General features: G+C 42.8%; 1 protein-coding gene across 1 annotated transcript in view; it reads left to right on the plus strand.

The window, feature by feature from the left end:
* Positions 1-2,421: 2,421 nt before the first annotated feature.
* LOC115143315 (ataxin-7) overlaps positions 2,422-19,275 on the plus strand; it is a 32,553-nt gene continuing 15,699 nt past the window's right edge. The window contains 4 exon segments of the mRNA XM_029683589.2: positions 2,422-2,729; positions 3,884-4,093; positions 4,256-4,324; positions 10,211-10,315. Of these exon segments, the coding sequence (XP_029539449.2) occupies positions 3,892-4,093; positions 4,256-4,324; positions 10,211-10,315 (376 nt within the window). The 5' untranslated portion in view covers positions 2,422-2,729; positions 3,884-3,891.

Below are 19,275 nucleotides of genomic sequence, written 5' to 3' on the forward strand. Positions count from 1 at the left end.
TCATTAAGCTGTTTTTTTACCAACAGGAACATAACCAAAGACCTGATTGACAGGAACCAACTTTGCCACTATTTGTCTATACAGTGGATATGTACAAATTAATGTGATATTTGAGGCTGTCTCACCAATTCATTGTACAATGTACACACACTGTATACTTTCCTAATATTGAGTTGCACCCCTTTTTGCCCTCAGAACAGCCTTAGTCGCGGCATGGACTCTACAAGGTGTCAAGCGTTTCACAGGGATGCTGGTCTATGTTGACTCCAATGCTTCCAACAATTGTGTCAAGTTAGCTGGATGTCCTTTGGTTGGTGGCGCATTTTTGATACACATGGGAAACTGTTGAGTGTGAAATACCCAGCAGCTTTGCAGTTCTTGACACACTCAAATCATTGCGCCTGGCACCTGCTACCATACCCCGTTCAAAGGCATTGAAATCTTTTGTCTTGCCCATTCACACCTACACGATCCAGGTCTCAATTGTCTCAAGGTTTAAAAATCCTTCTTTAACATGTCTCCTCCCCTTCATCTACACTGATTTGAAGTGGATTTAACAAGTGACATCAGTAAGGGATCATAGCTTTCACCTGGTCAGTCTGTCATGGTGTTTTGTACACCCGGTGTATATTTTCGGTTTGTGAGTGTGTGATATGAGGGTCAGAGACATGTTTATGACAACCTTATAAAGAAGAAAAATGATTAACAATGGCAACACTACCATGTTGCATTGAGCCTTGCTGTTGGAAAACCACATCAGTATCAGACTTTCAGCTATCGCAGATGCACTTCACTCCTCGACTTTTGTCAACAGTCAGTTGCCTTAGCCCTCAAACGAGCCCAAGGCCTTCTGAGGCACAGAAGACCTGTTGGTCAGATAAGCAGGAGGCCTAAATACATATGGTATAACAGCTGCTTAGACCACCATGGAAGTGTAATATTTATCATTTGTCATTTTTAAAGAATCCCAACCTTATTCTTATTATGTCAGTCTGTTAGATGCAGAACATTTGCCAAGTAATATGTTGCTTTTATAATTGATTAGTATACACACACATGTAAACAATGACTTAGTTTTTGTAATCCACTGCACTGAGTCTGGCTTAGTGGTAACACTCTCTCCTTCAGAACCGTATACATTCACCCAAAACCAGATCCCTCTGTCTCCATACCTCTGTTCCTATCCATTCACACATAAATACAAATACCCAAAACCAGATCCCTCTGTCTCCATACCTCTGTTCCTATCCATTCACACATAAATACAAATACCCAAAACCAGATCCCTCTGTCTCCATACCTCTGTTCCTATCCATTCACACATAAATACAAATACCCAAAACCAGATCCCTCTGTCTCCAAACCTCTGTTCCTATCCATTCACACATAAATACAAATACCCAAAACCAGATCCCTCTGTCTCCATACCTCTGTTCCTATCCATTCACACATAAATACAAATACCCAAAACCAGATCCCTCTGTCTCCATACCTCTGTTCCTATCCATTCACACATAAATACAAATACCCAAAACCAGATCCCTCTGTCTCCATACCTCTGTTCCTATCCATTCACACATAAATACAAATACCCAAAACCAGATCCCTCTGTCTCCATACCTCTGTTCCTATCCATTCACACATAAATACAAATACCCAAAACCAGATCCCTCTGTCTCCATACCTCTGTTCCTATCCATTCACACATAAATACAAATACCCAAAACCAGATCCCTCTGTCTCCATACCTCTGTTCCTATCCATTCACACATAAATACAAATACCCAAAACCAGATCCCTCTGTCTCCATACCTCTGTTCCTATCCATTCACACATAAATACAAATACCCAAAACCAGATCCCTCTGTCTCCATACCTCTGTTCCTATCCATTCACACATAAATACAAATACCCAAAACCAGATCCCTCTGTCTCCATACCTCTGTTCCTATCCATTCACACATAAATACAAATACCCAAAACCAGATCCCTCTGTCTCCATACCTCTGTTCCTATCCATTCACACATAAATACAAATGCGGAAGAGGTTCAGAAGTTCGTTCTCCTTTTAAAAAGAAAAGTTGCACTGTACCACGATACAGAGGAAGGTGAGTGTATATGGTATAGAACCAGGGTGATGTTTGGATGTATAGTTAGGCTTAGTATCCTTATCAATGTATGCTTTGATAGCTGCATTAATGTGTGTCTTGTATGACATTTTTGGTTTTTGGATCCACAAGCATCCCTATAACCATAACAAGATGCAAAGTTTTTATATTTTAGAAAATGTGTCTGGAAATTAATAAGCCAAGAAATGTTAACATATCTCTAGACCAGGGGTGTTAAAGTAATTCCATAGAGGGCTGAGTGTCTGCCGCCCCCCCATTTCAATTAAGACCTAGACAACCAGGTGAGGTGAGTTTCTTACTAATTAGTGACCTTAATTCATCAATCAAGTACAAGGGAGGAGCGAAAACTGGCAGACACTCGGCTCTCCATGGAATGAGTATGACATGTGGTCTAGACTCTTAACATGCCCACAAGTTATCTTGAGGGGAGGGTTTTTGCTCTGTCATAACCTAGTTTTTTGTGAACTGATTAGTTGTCATTTATAGGGCTAGTCTCTGCCCCCTTGTTAGTTGACCCATTGTATGCCTATTGTAATGGCAGTAGAGGTATGGCGCTTGAATTCTGGTGGAAATGCATTTGGTAATTTCTGGTTACTACTGGTAAGCAATATTGAAAACTGATGATAATGGTTGTGTAGGATTTTGCCACTTTAACTATCTGTTACATATTGATTCTGCCCAACAGTATTTTATGTTGTGATGTAGTGCTGAGTTGCAAACATGAGAGAATATCTGACGACATCCTGGCTCATACCACTCACTCCATGTAATTCAGAATTCCATTTGAATATAAGGGATAATTCCTTTAGGAAATTTTTCATTTCTACAAACTTGAAGACATTAAACATTCATTTTTGTTAGGCTTTATTGAACTATTATAGTACTGTAGATCAGAAATAAAGTTTTTTAGAACGTAACAATCCCATCACTGTTTTCTAACGGAAGGACTATAGCTTTCTTTCTGCTTGTTTTGTGAATAAGTGTTCCAAGTTCCTAGATCGTCATTGCGCCACATGACACTGACGCAAAAGGTTGTGAGAAATATGAATCGATTTACTGGAAAGCAGTCGCTCTTTAAGGAAGTTTAGTATAACATTAATGTATATTTCTTCCCTCATCCGTCGACGATAAAACAAAATCCCGGTCATAATTGTTGCACTTTTTTTTCTATAAACGAACTGTTCAGTCATAGGCTACACACCTTCGATTCTGAAGTTGAGAGCGAGTGATATTCTGGCTGTCATGAAGTGACACATTTATTTTCTTAATATTAGGGCATTTTAACACATTTTTGGATCCCTATAATTTGGTTAGTTCTCTTTCACAAAGCCGCTTTTTCGATAAAAAAAATTAAATAAAAAAACGACAAACGAATGCCTACAATGTGAAATGTATACATTTGGCGTAGGCTACATTTAAGAAGTTGATGTGGGACTGCATGGTTTTAAATTGATAAGCAGTTACGTTTTAACACCCCTTGTAAGTGACCTGGATTTCCCACGTTTCTTGCGCTCAGGGAGGTGAAGTTATGTCCCTCCTTTAAAGTTGTATCTGTGATTGCCCAGACGGTATGTGGCCTCGCACACACATGCTCCCGTCTAAAAAAAAGCGATTTAATTGGAGTGTGACTCTCTATAGCTTCTGAAAACGTCAAAGGGATTAGTGTTATCGAAACATGCGTTTGCCTGAGTCGATCAATGAAGGAATCCTGAGAACACCACCTCAACGCTGACTGCTGTTGTGTTACATTGTAGCGGAAAGAATGTCGGAAAGGGCCGATGATGACGTCAGGGGGGAGCAGCGCAGAGCGGCCAGGCAGCTAAAGCAGCAGCAGATCCAGCGGGGAGAAGGCTCCACAGCAATGGCGACTGTTGCGGAGCGCAGATCCCTGCCTAGTCCAGAAATGATGTTGGGACAGTCTTGGAGCAACTGGGTCGATGCTGCCATACCCAAAGGCAACGACGGTGAGTGCTCGTGCGTACTGGATGTGTGTGTAGTCGAGATATGATCGTTAGCCTTTTTCCGATTGCGTGCAGTTTTGGGAATATGAAGACACGCTACTGGTAGCAACAGCAGAAGCAAGCAAGTGCAACTATTTGTGTCTGTATTCGATTGCCTCATTTTAGGTGCTGAATCGGAGGAAAGTTTGAAGGAGTTCGGGAAAAATCGAGAAGCCATGCGATTGTGCAGAGATGGTGAGTGTTCTCTCTTTTGTCAGAGCCAATGAGTGTTTTGGTGGGTTGCACACACACTTCACATGCACCAGCTGAAATCTGGTTGTTCTGTTGAACAAGTGCACCAGATTGACCTGTGACAACGCAAGTCTGATCAATCAATGATATAGCCCTGGAATCTATGGCCACTAGTTGACATCTTCAAGAGAGGACTTCTATCCTCTGTTCCTAAGTAGGTGCACACCACAGCTAACAACCAGCCAGGGCTTATTCAGTGGGGTAGAAAGACAGAAATGTAACGTGATAAAGCTGACATGATTGTTTATTATACACAACAGATAATTTGTCTGTTTTACACTATAATTTCTGTCTGGCTGTTCTGTATCATTGTGCCCACCTGAAAAGCCCTGATGTGCACTGTTAGGGGAGGGGCACACTCAGTGTGGTGACAGCAGTTTCACAGTTAAAATGGGAGCAACGAGTCTGTCATTAAGAATAACTGCTACTCTTGATGGAAATTTCTTGAAACCTCCAATGACTTTCCTATGTCAGTTGAATATTTATAGTGCTTCTAAACTACTACACACTCATTTGTTGAGAACAGTTTTATAAGCACATTCAAAGTGCTCTATATTTACAATATTAACCACAGAATGGCCTTACTGTTTTTTTTGTTTGGACGCTATGATTTATAATTGAATTATTACATGGGTTGGTGTCAGTGATTTGATAAAGACTGTCATGAAATGTTTAATTACCATGCTATACAAATGGCGAAGACAAAGGTTGGAAGACAATGACATATTAGTGAGAATGCAAATTCAAATGGTTTTGATACGTTTGGTGCCAATGTGAGAGTTAAGTCGATCCGTATTTATTTTATTGAACCGTTATTTAACTAGGCAAGTTAAGAACAAATTCTTATTTACAATGACGGCCTACCAAGAGTGTAAAAGCCTCCTGCGGGGACGGGGCTGGGATTAAACATACAAATATCTACACACTACTGATAATGAATGCCACCGACAGCTGACTCTGCAGTAGTGAAATGTGGCAGTGTCTCACAGTAAGGTGTCGACACTGAAACAGCACCAGCTACATGTCTGAACTTCTGAAGGCCTCAATCTGGGCCCTGTTTGTCAGGCAGTTAAGGTTCCGGAACAATTTGAAATGAACCTAAACAGACAGATATCACTTATTTTTGAAAATGGAAATATTTGTTAGGAACAGGAGAATGTGACATGAACAATACCCAGATGTTCAGATTTTTCTAGTTGTTTGTGTAATAATAATGTATTGGATTTATATAGCACCTTTCTACCAACTGAGGTTCTCAAAGTATTTATCAAGTAATGGGGAAACTCACCTCATCCACCACCAATGTGTGGCACCCACCTGGGTGAACCATTTTGTGCCAGAATGCTAACGACACATCAGCTAGCATGATGAGGACTGATATATGCCATTTAGGAATGAAGGGGGTGATTAGGTAGCCATGATGGAAATGGGGGGCCAATTTGGGAATTTAGCCAGGACACCGGTGTTAAAACCCCTACTCGTGCCATGAGATTTTTAATGACCACAGAGAGCCAAGACAGCAGTTTAACATCTCATCCAAAAGACTGTATCCTATGCAGGGATATGTCCCCTTCACTGTCCCGGGGCATTTGAATTCTATCTTAAGACCAGAGTGCCCCCTGCTAGCCCTCCAACACTACTTCCAGCTGAATCTGGTCTCCCATCCATGACCGACCCTGCTTAGCCTCAGAGGCAAGCCAGCAGTGGGATGCAGGGTGGTATGCTGCTGGTGTGACCTGCAGGATCCAATGGGATTATAGAAAGTGCATTCAGAAATTATTAAAACCCCTAGACTTTTTCCACATTTTGTTACGTTAAGGCCTTATTTTAAAATGTATTAAATTGTTTTTCTTCCTCCCTCATCATTGTACACACAATACCCCATAATGACAAAGAAAAAACAAAATGTATATATTTTTGAAAATGTATTAATAAACTGATATCACATTCAGACCCTTTACTTTATTGAAGCACCTTTGGCAGCAATTACAGCCTTGAGTCTCCTTGGGTGTGACGCTACAAGCTTGGCACACCTGTATTTGAGGAGGTTCTCTGCAGATCCTCAAGCTCTGTCAGGTTGGATGGGGAGTGTTGCTGCACAGCTATTTTCAGGTCTCTCCAGAGATGTTCGACCGGTTTCAAGTCCGGGCACTGGCTAGGCCACTCAAGGACATTCAGAGACTTGTCCCAAAGCCACTCCTGCGTTGTCTTGGCTGTGTGCTTAGGGTCGTTTTCTTGTTGAAGGTGAACCTTCGCCCTAGTCTGAGGTCCTGAGACTCCGGAGCAAGTTTTTCTTCAAGGATCTCTCTGCACTTTGCTCCGTTCATCTTTCCTTCGATCCTGACTAGACTCTCAGTCCCTGCTAATGAAAAACATCCCCACAGCATGATGCTGCCACCACCATGCTTCACCGTAGGGATGGTGCCAGGTTTCCTCCAGAAGTGATGCTTGGCATTCAGGCCAAAGAGTTCAATCTTGGTTTCATCAGACCAGAGAATTTTGGGTTCTTTAGGTGTCTTTTGGCTAACTCCAAGTGGACTGTCTTGTGCCTTTTACTGAGGAGTGGCTTCTGGAAGCATCTCCCCAGAGGAACTCTGGAGATCTGTCAGAGTGACCATCAGGTTCTTGGTCACCAGCCTAACCCAGGCCCTTCTCCCCCAATTGCTCAGTTTGGCTGGGCGGGCCAGCTCTAGGAAGATTCTTGGTGGTTCCAAACGGCTTCTGTTTAACAATGATGGAGGCCACTGTGTTCTTGGACCTTCAATGCTGCAGACATTTTTTGGTACCCTTCCCCAGATTTGGGCCTCGACCTTATGGCTTGATTTTTACTCTGACATGCACGTCAACTGTGTGACCTTTATAGACAGGTGTGCCTTTCCAAATCATGTCCAATCAAAATGAATTTACCACAGGTGGACTCCAAGTTGTAGAAACATCCCAAGGATGATAAATGGAAACAGGATGCACCGGAGCTCAATTTTGAGTCTCCTAGCAAAGAGTCTGAATACTTACCTAAATAATGCATTTCTGATTTATATTTTTAATAAATTTGAAACGTTTCTAAAAACCTGTTTTCGCTTTGTCATTATGGGGTATTGTGTGAAGACTTTATTTTAATACATTTTAGAATAAGGCTGTAACAAAATGTGGGGAAGGGGTCTGAATGCACTGTAAGTGCAACAAACTGCTGACTAGATGTAAGAAAATGGGAGAGCTGATCGTGTCCTTAAAACATCAATAGAATACAACTTTGTTGTCCTTTGATTAGAACAGAAATGTATCTTCTGCCTTTCCCAGCACCCTTGAGGTACACACATACACGTTGCGAGGCACAGGGTCAGCTGCAATGCAGCGCCCCTGGATGGAGAAAAATTGTGGGGATTTAAGTCCCTTGCCCAAGGGCTCCACGGCAGGAGATGGTACATGGGATCAAAGATCAGCAAGGTTCTTGCTGCCCTGTGTCTGTGTGCAGCCAGCCTCTGCTCTGAGCATCCAATATATGCTACTACTCTACCTAGATCATTCATCACTGCCATTGAAGAGGAAGGTGAAATTAACTGCATTCTACTCTTTCTCTCCTTCTCTCTCATCTCCATACCACACAAGAACATGGGGAATGAAATGGCACATGGAGTTTCACCAATTTTTTAATGTTTGATGCTTCAATAGTGCAGTGCCACTGCCAATGTCCTGAATGCAGAGTGGACTGGTGAGTCAGATGGTGCTCATTTAAGAGACCAGTTAGACCAGTCACTAACCCTGTGTTTAATACAGGTCAGCTTGTTAATTCCCCCATACACAGCAGCAAATTACTTTTCTAAGAGCACAGGTAGGCTTTTGTGTGGACTTGAATAGCCAGAGCCTCGGAAACGTTGGTGACATTTCAAGTGTCCTCAGCCGTGTGTTGGAGGGCCTTGTCTGCTACGGCGTGTGGGCGGGCACTCTGGGTGATCTCTTAATTAGCCCCTTCATTAGCTCTTTGTTGTTCTCCTTGTGAGGGTAAATGTTGAGCTCTCCTTGTCTCCCAGTGTGCCACTCTGATTTCCATGATGGAGCTTTCACCAAAAAAGGAGTGAGTCTTATATTTGTGTTTATTATGGATCCCCCTTGGCAGCAGCTACTCCTCCTGGGGTCCAAACACATTAAGGCACTTACATCACACATACAACACAAGATAAAACAGTACATCATATAACATTATTACACCACAACATATCTACAAGAAAAAAAGTGTATAATACCACCCTACAACAATATTTGTGGTCAGAGAAAGGCGCTAATGATTGTCAGACTCCAGCCACCTAGAGAGCGAGAAAGGGAATAGAAGGACCATGCGGTATTGGAGGGATTGCCAAAGACTCCAGCCACCCTAGTCATAAGACTGTTCTCTCTGCTACCGCACGGCAAGCGGTACCGGAGCGCCAAGTCTAGGTCCAAAGGCCTTAACAGCTTCTACCCCCAAGCAATAAGACTCCTGAACAGCTAATCAAACGGCTACCCAAACTATTTGCACCTTTTTTTAATTTTTTTAAATTTACACTACTGCTACTCTCTGTCATCTATGCATAGTCACTTTAATAACTCTACCTACATGTACATATTACCTAAACTAACCTGTGCATAGATGACAGAGAGTAGCAGTGGTGTAAATTTAAAAAAAGGTGGGGGGGGCAATGCAAATAGTTTGGGTAGCCGTTTGATTAGCTGTTCAGGAGTCTTATTGCTTGGGGGTAGACGCTGTTAAGGCCTTTGGACCTAGACTTGGCGCTCCGGTACCGCTTGCCGTGCGGTAGCAGAGAGAACAGTCTTATGACTAGGGTGGCTGGAGTCTTTGGCAATCCCTCCAATACCGCATGGTCCTTCTATTCCCTTTCTCGCTCTGCACATTGACTCTGTACCGGTACCCCCTTGTATATAGTCTCGTTATTGTTATTTTACTGTTGCACTTTAATTACTTATTACTTTTATTTATTTTTCTTATCCATATATTTGTTTTAAACTGCATTGGTGGTTAGGGGCTCGTAAGTTAGCATTTCACTAAGGTCTACTACACCTGTTGTATTCGGCATATGTGGCAAATAAAATTTGATTTGTGACTGGTGGTGTTGAGCACATGAATGAATCCACCAACCAACCAATTGCCTCTGTTAAATGCTTAACTAACTCAACGACTGACCGAGGTTGAACATTTTAACTTTAATTAACAGTGGATTGCAGTTTTCTGGACGCATAAGATAATAATATGCCATATGCATTCCTGTGAATGAAGGTGTTCTTTTTTTGCCTGGATGATTTAGTTTATTTGAATATTTGCAGGTACGGCCCAAGTGACAGTCTGTGCCTCAGTTGCTCTCCATCCTCTTGTTTATTTGAAGTCACAGATCATTCACAGGCTCTGCCACTGGCTGTAGTTATCCTGCCTGCTTCACCCCTTAGGTGTGTAGCGTGTGGGTAGCCTGTCAGTGTGTTTTCTGCAGCAGTTAACCTTTGGAGTGCTGACTCGGTCATCTTCTTGTTCTTATCACTAGGTTGTTTCCTGTACTGTGAAATTGGGCTGGTACCCTCTTTGTGTGTGTGTGTGTGTGTGTAATCTATACGAGGGTACAATCAGTTTTTGTCTGGAATGATTCTCACACTTGTATTAACCATAATTATCCTAGAGTATTGAATGCTCAGTTGCCTAGGCTTTATCTCCCTCTGTCCATAACACTACATGGTTTCAAATGTTTCATTCAGAAACTTCCTGTGTCTACCTCCCTACAGTTTACAATAGATACTGGTTGTCTTTATCCTGTTCATCTGTGTTCCCCCCCCTCCATGGAACCACAGACATGCCCATATTTGGCCAGTGTCCAGCACAGGATGACTTCTACCTGGTGATGTGCAGCCACTGCAGTCAGGTGGTGAAGCCCCAGGCCTTCCAAGCACACTACGGTAAGTCTCACACACACAAACCGAGCTGATCCAGGATCGGGTTTAATAGCTTTTTGTTTTATAGCTCTTCTGAAGGGTTTGGGCAGGGAGAGCATATTCTAGACTTGTGCATTGGGGAAACCTGCTCGGCACTAATCTCTGTCAGGATGACACAACTATAGAGTGCGTGTGCATGCATGTTCAGACACTATCACATTCAAAAGGATTAAAGCACCCCTCCCATTCACCTCTACACTCTCTATAACGTAACATGAGAAAGGAGCGCTCAGGCTTTTGATTTCCACCGCCTAAGACTTGTTTACAATTCTCCTGTTAATATTTGATGTGCTCCTCCGAGTCCACGCCTCTGTGAGTGAAGTCAAATGTATTGTTTTAGCATGTTAAGCTGTCCCTGAGATGTCTGAAGAGGTCTTAAAAGTACTACAAAGAGTAAAGGAGTATATTTTTTCCCCTCCGCTGTGTGAGTTCTTAAACTGGCTTTTTGGCCGGCACGCTGGGAAGAATTGATGAATTATGGATTTTAGAATCAAGAGATCGCTTTGCTGTGTATCTCGTTAAATCCAGCTTGGTGAACCCTCTGTGCTCTCTCACACACACACACACACACACACACACGTGCTTCAGTGCAATTATTAAGAGAACTGCTCTCTCCACAGACACAGTGAGCACCTGTGAGGCAGAGGGTTAGATGTGGTGTAAACTCTCTCTCCCTCTCTGGCTAATTTGTCTCCATGATAGGTGCTTTAGGTTAAAGTTTGGAGACCTTTTTAAAATAGATTTTAGTCTGTAAAATGTATAGTTCTACCTTCCCCTACAGTTATCATTGACACCTCTAGTAAAGAAGAGCAAGGTATTATCTGTTCATTGAGCTGTTTCATTGAAGGATTACTTTTTTTGTGAAATGGCCTTGTCTAAACTGACACAGAACCCTATCTTGTGTAATTCTTGAAGAATGTTCATGTGTTTAATAACACATACAGTGCCTTCAGAAAGTATTCATACCCCTTGACTTATTCTACATTTTGTTGCGTTACAGCCTGAATTCAAAATTGATTAAATAGATGTATTTTCTCACCCATCTACACAATACCCCGTGAAAACATGTTTTTCTAATTTATTGAAAATGATCTACAGAAATATCTAATTTACATAAGTATTCACACCCCAGAGTCAATACTTTGTAGAAGCACCTTTGGCAGAGATTACAGCTGTGAGTATTTCTGGGTAAGTCTCTAAGCTTTCCACTCCTGGATTGTGGAACATTTGCCGATTTTTATTATTTTCAAAATTCTTCAAGTTCTGTCAAATTGGTTGTAGATCATTGCTAGACAACAATTTTCAGGTTTTTTTCGTAGATTTAAGTAAAAACTGTTAACTCGGCCACTCAAACATTCACTGGCATCTTGGTTATCAACTCCAGTGTAGATTGGGCCTTGTATTTTGGAATATTGTCCTTATGAAAGGTGAATTCATCTCCCAGTGTCTTGTGGAAAGCAGACTGAACCAGGTTTTCCTCTAGGATTTTGCCGGGGCTGAGCTCCATTCAGTTTTTTTTTTAATCCTTTAAACTCCCCAGCCCTTGACGATTACAAGCATACCCATAACATGATGCAGCCACTATGCTTAAAAATATGAAGAGTGGTACTCCGTAAGGTGTTGTATTGGATTTGCCCCAAACATAATGCTTTGTATTCAGGACACAAAGTTGATTGCTTTGCCACATTTTTATGCAGTATTACTTTAGGGCCTTGTTGAAAACTGTATGTATGTTTTGGGATATTTTTATTCGGTACAGGCTTCCTTGTTTTCAATCTGTCAATTAGATTAGTATTGTGCAGTAACTACAATGTTGTTGATCCTTCCTCAGTTTTCTCCTATCACAGCCATGTAACTCTGACTGTTTTAGTCACCACTGTTCTCATGGTGAAATCCCTGAGCAGTTTCCTTCCTCTCCGGCAACTGAGTTAGGAAAGATTCCTGTATCTTTGTAGTGACTGAGTGTATTGATACTCCAGCCAAAGAGTAATTAATAACTTAATCATGCTGTTTTTTTGTGTTTTTTTTTACCCATCTTACCAATAGTTGCTTTTCTTTGCGAGGCATTGGAAAACCTCCTTGGTCTTTGTGGTTGAATCTTTGTTTGAAATTCACTTCTTGACTGAAGTACAGAGAATTGTATGTGTGGGGTAAAGAGATATGGTAGCCATCTCAAAAATCACTAAAACACTATTGCACACAGGGAGAGTCCATGCCACTTATGTGACCTGTTAAGCCAATTCCTACTCCTGAACTTATTTAGGCTCGCCATAAAGGGGTTGAATACTTATTGACTCAAGACATTTCAGCTTTTCGTTTTTAATAAGCAACATTTTTTTTTTTTTAACCTAGTTCCACGTTGACATGTTTTTTTGTGTGTGTAGGCCAGTGCCCAGCAAATCTCAATTTTAAGTTCAAACTATACCACAGCGAAATGTGGAAAAAGTCAAGGGGTGGGAATACTTTCTGAAGGCACTTTATGTTGGCTATGTCAATGTCCTCACGCAGAGGAACGGTGTGAACGGCGTGCTTTTAGTAGCTTTAGGATGGATCTTTCAGTCTTTAGAACAAATTAGTTTGTAAAATGTCATGCAAGCAATTTGCTTTTTAAACTTTAATTGGAATATTCACTTGATCTACCTGGTATAGAGGTCCTGCCATCCAGGACCTCTATACCAGGCAGTGTCAGAGGAAGGCCCTAAAAATTGTCAGACTCCAGCCACCCTAGTCATAGACTGTTCTCTCTGCTACTGCATGGCAAGCAGTACCTGAACGCCAAGTCTAGGTCCCAAGAGGCTTCTAAACAACTTCTACCACCAAGCCATAAGACTCCTGAACATCTAATCAAATGGCTACCCAGACTATTTGCACCCCTTTACGCTGCTGTTACTCTGGTATTATCTGTGCATAGTCACTTTAATAACTCTACCTAAATGTACATATTACCTGAACTAACCGGTGCCCCCACACATTGACTCTGTACCGATACCCCCTGTATATAGTCTCCACATTGCCTCTGTACCGGTACCCCCTGTATATAGTCTCCACATTGACTCTGTACCGATACCCCCTGTATATAGTCTCCACATTGACTCTGTACCGATACCCCCTGTATATAGTCTCCACATTGACTCTGTACCGATACCCCCTGTATATAGTCTCCACATTGACTCTGTACCGATACCCCCTGTATATAGTCTCCACATTGCCTCTGTACCGATACCCCCTGTATATAGTCTCCACATTGCCTCTGTACCGATACCCCCTGTATATAGTCTCCACATTGCCTCTGTACCGATACCCCCTGTATATAGTCTCCACATTGCCTCTGTACCGATACCCCCTGTATATAGTCTCCACATTGACTCTGTACCGATACCCCCTGTATATAGTCTCCACATTGGCTCTGTACCGATACCCCCTGTATATAGTCTCCACATTGGCTCTGTACCGATACCCCCTGTATATAGTCTCCACATTGACTCTGTACCGATACCCCCTGTATATAGTCTCCACATTGGCTCTGTACCGATACCCCCTGTATATAGTCTCCACATTGGCTCTGTACCGATACCCCCTGTATATAGTCTCCACATTGCCTCTGTACCGATACCCCCTGTATATAGTCTCCACATTGCCTCTGTACCGATACCCCCTGTATATAGTCTCCACATTGACTCTGTACCGATACCCCCTGTATATAGTCTCCACATTGCCTCTGTACCGATACCCCCTGTATATAGTCTCCACATTGACTCTGTACCGGTACCCCCTGTATATAGTCTCCACATTGGCTCTGTACCGATACCCCCTGTATATAGTCTCCACATTGCCTCTGTACCGATACCCCCTGTATATAGTCTCCACATTGCCTCTGTACCGATACCCCCTGTATATAGTCTCCACATTGACTCTGTACCGATACCCCCTGTATATAGTCTCCACATTGCCTCTGTACCCCTGTATATAGTCTCCACATTGACTCTGTACCGGTACCCCTGTATATAGTCTCCACATTGACTCTGTACCGGTACCCCCTGTATATAGTCTCCACATTGGCTCTGTACCGGTACCCCCTGTATATAGTCTCCACATTGACTCTGTACCCCCTGTATATAGTCTCCACATTGACTCTGTACCGATACCCCCTGTATATAGTCTCCACATTGGCTCTGTACCGGTACCCCCTGTATATAGTCTCCACATTGGCTCTGTACCGGTACCCCCTGTATATAGTCTCCACATTGGCTCTGTACCGGTACCCCCTGTATATAGTCTCCACATTGGCTCTGTACCCCTGTATATAGTCTCCACATTGGCTCTGTACCGCCCCTGTATATAGTCTCCACATTGGCTCTGTATATAGTCTCCACATTGACTCTGTACCGATACCCCTGTATATAGTCTCCACATTGACTCTGTACCGATACCCCCTGTATATAGTCTCCACATTGACTCTGTACTGGTACCCCCTTTATATAGTCTCCACATTGACTCTGTACTGGTACCCCCTGTATATAGTCTCCACATTGCCTCTGTACTGGTACCCCCTGTATATAGTCTCCACATTGACTCTGTACCGGTACCCCCTTTATATAGTCTCCACATTTATTCTGTACCGGTACCCCCTGTATATAGTCTCCACATTGACTCTGTACCGATACCCCCTGTATATAGTCTCCACATTGGCTCTGTACCGGTACCCCTGTATATAGTCTCCACATTGACTCTGTACCGATACCCCTGTATATAGTCTCCACATTGACTCTGTACCGATACCCCCTGTATATAGTCTCCACATTGACTCTGTACCGATACCCCTGTATATAGTCTCCACATTGACTCTGTACCGATACCCCTGTATATAGTCTCCACATTGACTCTGTACCGATACCCCCTGTATATAGTCTCCACATTGACTCTGTACCGATACCCCCTGTATATAGTCTCCACATTGACTCTGTACCAGTACCCCCTGTATATAGTCTCCACATTGACTCTGTACCGATACCCCCTGTATATAGTCTCCACATTGACTCTGTACCGATACCCCCTGTATATAGTCTCCACATTGACTCTGTACCGATACCCCCTGTATATAGTCTCCACATTGACTCTGTACCGATACCCCCTGTATATAGTCTCCACATTGACTCTGTACCAGTACCCCCTGTATATAGTCTCCACATTGACTCTGTACCAGTACCCCCTGTATATAGTCTCGTTATTGTTATTTTACTGCTGCTGTTTAATTATTTGGTACTTTAATTTATTTTCTTCTTTAACTGCATTGTTGGTTAGGGGCTCGTAAGTAAGCATTTCACTGTAAGGTCTACTACACCTGTTGTATTCGGCACATGTGGCAAATAAAATTTGATTTGATATCTCCAGTTTTATAGTGTAAACCAGGTGAGCCTCTGGCCTGTATTCTCTTCCTTTTGGTGTCTGAAAACGAATGGCACTTCCTTCAATTTCTACTCTGGGCTGGTCACTTAAGTTCCACCTATGTCCCAATATGCACACTAGTGTTGCGCTGTATACTGGTATATCACGCTACCAAAATGTCATGATACTTATGATACCAACATTTTTGAATACGGTATAGTACCGTTTCATATTATACTATCACATTTTTTGGGGCCATAACAATCTAAAGAACCCACTGGCTAGCACATATTATAACATTTTTATAAATTCAGTTTGGCTTATAAATGTAATAATAAAAAATGTAAGCAACAGAAACTAGTCTTTTTTCCGCTGGTCCAATACTGTCCACTTCACTTTCATGCGCATATCATGTGTGGCAGCGCTAACCCGCTGATATGTGGCAGCGCTAACCCGCTGATATGTGGCAGCGCTAACCCGCTGATATGTGGCAGCGCTAACCCGCTGATATGTGGCAGCGCTAACCCGCTGATATGTGGCAGCGCTAACCCGCCAGGCGCATCCCCTTCCAGCCATCACTCACCTGCACAAGGCAGTTGAAGTAGGCTTTGCAAGTTCGATGTCACCCAGCAGGGCTAAAGAGGAAAAACAGCTTCGCGACAGGCATGCTCGCAACTTTACAGCAAAGAAAACAACTTGTCTAGCTCAAACAGGGAAACAAATTGTTGATAAAATTTTAAACACTATGCCACTGGCTGTTTTAAACTAACCATGGGCCACTAATTATTGGTTTGATGACAAACAATGTTGTGAAGTCGTGTTACCTAGCTAGTAACCTAGTAACTTGACAGTAATTCTCGGCAAATTTGATTGGCACAGTTAGAAAGGAAAAGGGTCTGCTTGTCATGAGATGTGCTTCAAAGGTATGATTTATGTAAGCCTAAATCAAATCAAATTCGTACATCAGCTGATATCCTTCGTACATCAGCTGATATCTCAAAGTGCTGTACAGAAACCCAGCCTAAAACCCAAACAGCAAGCAATGCAGGTGTAGAAGCACGGTGGCTAGGAAAAACTCCCTAGAAAGGCCAAAACCTAGGAAGAAACCTAGAGAGGAACCAGGCTATGTGGGGTGGCCAGTCCTCTTCTGGCTGTGCTGGGTGGAGATTATAACAGAACATGGCCAAGATGTTCAAATGTTCATAAATGACCAGCATGGTTGAATAATAATAAGGCAGAACAGTTGAAACTGGAACAGCAGCACAGTCAGGTGGACTGGGGACAGCAAGGAGTCATGTCAGGTAGTCCTGGGGCACGGTCCTAGGGCTCAGGTCCTCAGAGAGAAAGAAAGAGAGAATTAGAGAGAGCATATGTGGGGTGGCCAGTCCTCTTCTGGCTGTGCTGGGTGGAGATTATAACAGAACATGGCCAAGAAGTTCGAATGTTCATAAATGACCAGCATGGTCGAATAATAATAAGGCAGAACAGTTGAAACTGGAGCAGCAGCACGGCCAGGTGGACTGGGGACAGCAAGGAGTCATCATGTCAGGTAGTCCTGGGGCATGGTCCTGGGGCTCAGGTCCTCCGAGAGAGAGAAAGAAAGAGAGAAGGAGAGAATTAGAGAACGCACACTTAGATTCACACAGGACACCGAATAGGACAGGAGAAGTACTCCAGTTATAACAAACTGACCCTAGCCCCCCGACACATAAACTACTGCAGCATAAATACTGGAGGCTGAGACAGGAGGGGTCAGGAGACACTGTGGCCCCATCCGAGGACACCCCCGGACAGGGCCAAACGGGAAGGATATAACCCCACCCACTTTGCCAAAGCATAGCCCCCACACCACTAAACTATACTGAACAAAAATATAAACCCAACATGCAACAATTTAAAAGATTTTATTGAGTTCCAGTTCATATGGAAATCAGTCAATTTAAATAAATTCATTAGGCACTAACCTATGGATTTCCCATGACTGGGAATACAGATGCACATCTGTTGGTCACAGATGCCTTAAAAAATGGACCTCAGGGTCTCTTCGTGGTGTTTCTGTGCATTCAAATTGCCATCAATAAAATGTAATTGTGTTCATTGTCCGTAGTTTATGCCTGCCCATACCATCGCCACCTTGGGGCACTCTGTTGACAAATTTGACATCAGCAAACCTCTCACCCACACGACACCATACACGTGTTCTGTGGTTGTAAGACCAGTTGGACATACTGCCGAATTCTCTAAAACGATGTTGGAGGTGGCTTATGGTAGAGAAATTCAATTCTCTGGCAAAAGCTCTCATGGACATTCCTGCAGTCAGCATGCCAATTGCACACTCCTTCAAAACACGAAGTCTGTGGCATTGTGCTGTGTGACACATTTTAGTGACCTTTTATTGTCCCCAGCACAAGGTCCACCTCTGTAATGATCAAGCTGTTAAATTAGCTTGATATGCCACAGCTGTCAGGTGGACGGATTATCTTGGCAGAGGAGAAATGCTCACTAAAAGGGATGTAAACAAATGTGTGCACAAAATTTGAGAGGACTTTGCTTTCTTTGCATATGGAACATTTCTGGCATCTTTTATTTCAGTTCATGAAAATGGGACCAACACTTTACATGTTTATATTTTTGTTCAGTGTATATCTAAAAATGCTAGCATCGGCCCAATGTCTAGTTTAACACTGATTGGCAAAACCGATGTCAAAGCTGACGTGCATAGTTACATGACGTAATGTCGGCACTTTAAAATTTAGCGCGACACGTGCAACACAGCATTCCTAACCTAGCCCACAATGTCTGCTGTGTGGATCGAGCAGTCATTTGAAAGAGTAAAAAAATTCAGTGAGACAACTCCATGGCAAAGTCCATTAACGCCAAGATAATGGACTTTATTGCCCTTGACAATCAACAGTTTTCTGTCGTGGGTGATGTTGGCTTTCACCGACTGGTTGAGCACTGGTACACTGCCAAGTGCGCTATTTTTCAGATGTTGCCCAACCGGAGTTGCACAGTAATCAAGTCACTGCTAAAAAAAAATATATTTAAACATTGCGTCACTGCTATTAGCTTCAAAACTGACAATTGGACCACCGATATCAACCCCATGAGCATGCTGAGTCTGACAGCACAGTGGATCATCTAGGATTTCGTACTGAGGAAGGTTATATTGCATGCTTATGAATGTGCTGGTTGTCATACCGCTGCTGCCATTTCAATGACATTTGTTTGAGAACATGTTTGAAACTTGGAAATATGAACATACTAGCTAGCTCCATTCGAACAACTGACTGGAGAAATAAGCTCATCAACTTAGCCTGCAGCAGACGTGATACCTCTGTCATGGCATTGAAACACCTGCTCAACAAAGTGATTCGGTGGTGTTCTCTCTTCACTGTGTTGCCACCGTGCTCGATACTATGTACAAGGACCGCTACTTCGATGCAGACAATAAACAAGGTTTACGTGAAATGTTACATACACAGCTGGACAAGATGGAAACGGACACCGTGACGAAGAGGCGCCACAGACTGAGCTGA

This window comes from Oncorhynchus nerka, linkage group LG15, assembly GCF_034236695.1.
Source record: "Oncorhynchus nerka isolate Pitt River linkage group LG15, Oner_Uvic_2.0, whole genome shotgun sequence".
Taxonomy (NCBI): Eukaryota; Metazoa; Chordata; class Actinopteri; order Salmoniformes; family Salmonidae; genus Oncorhynchus; species Oncorhynchus nerka.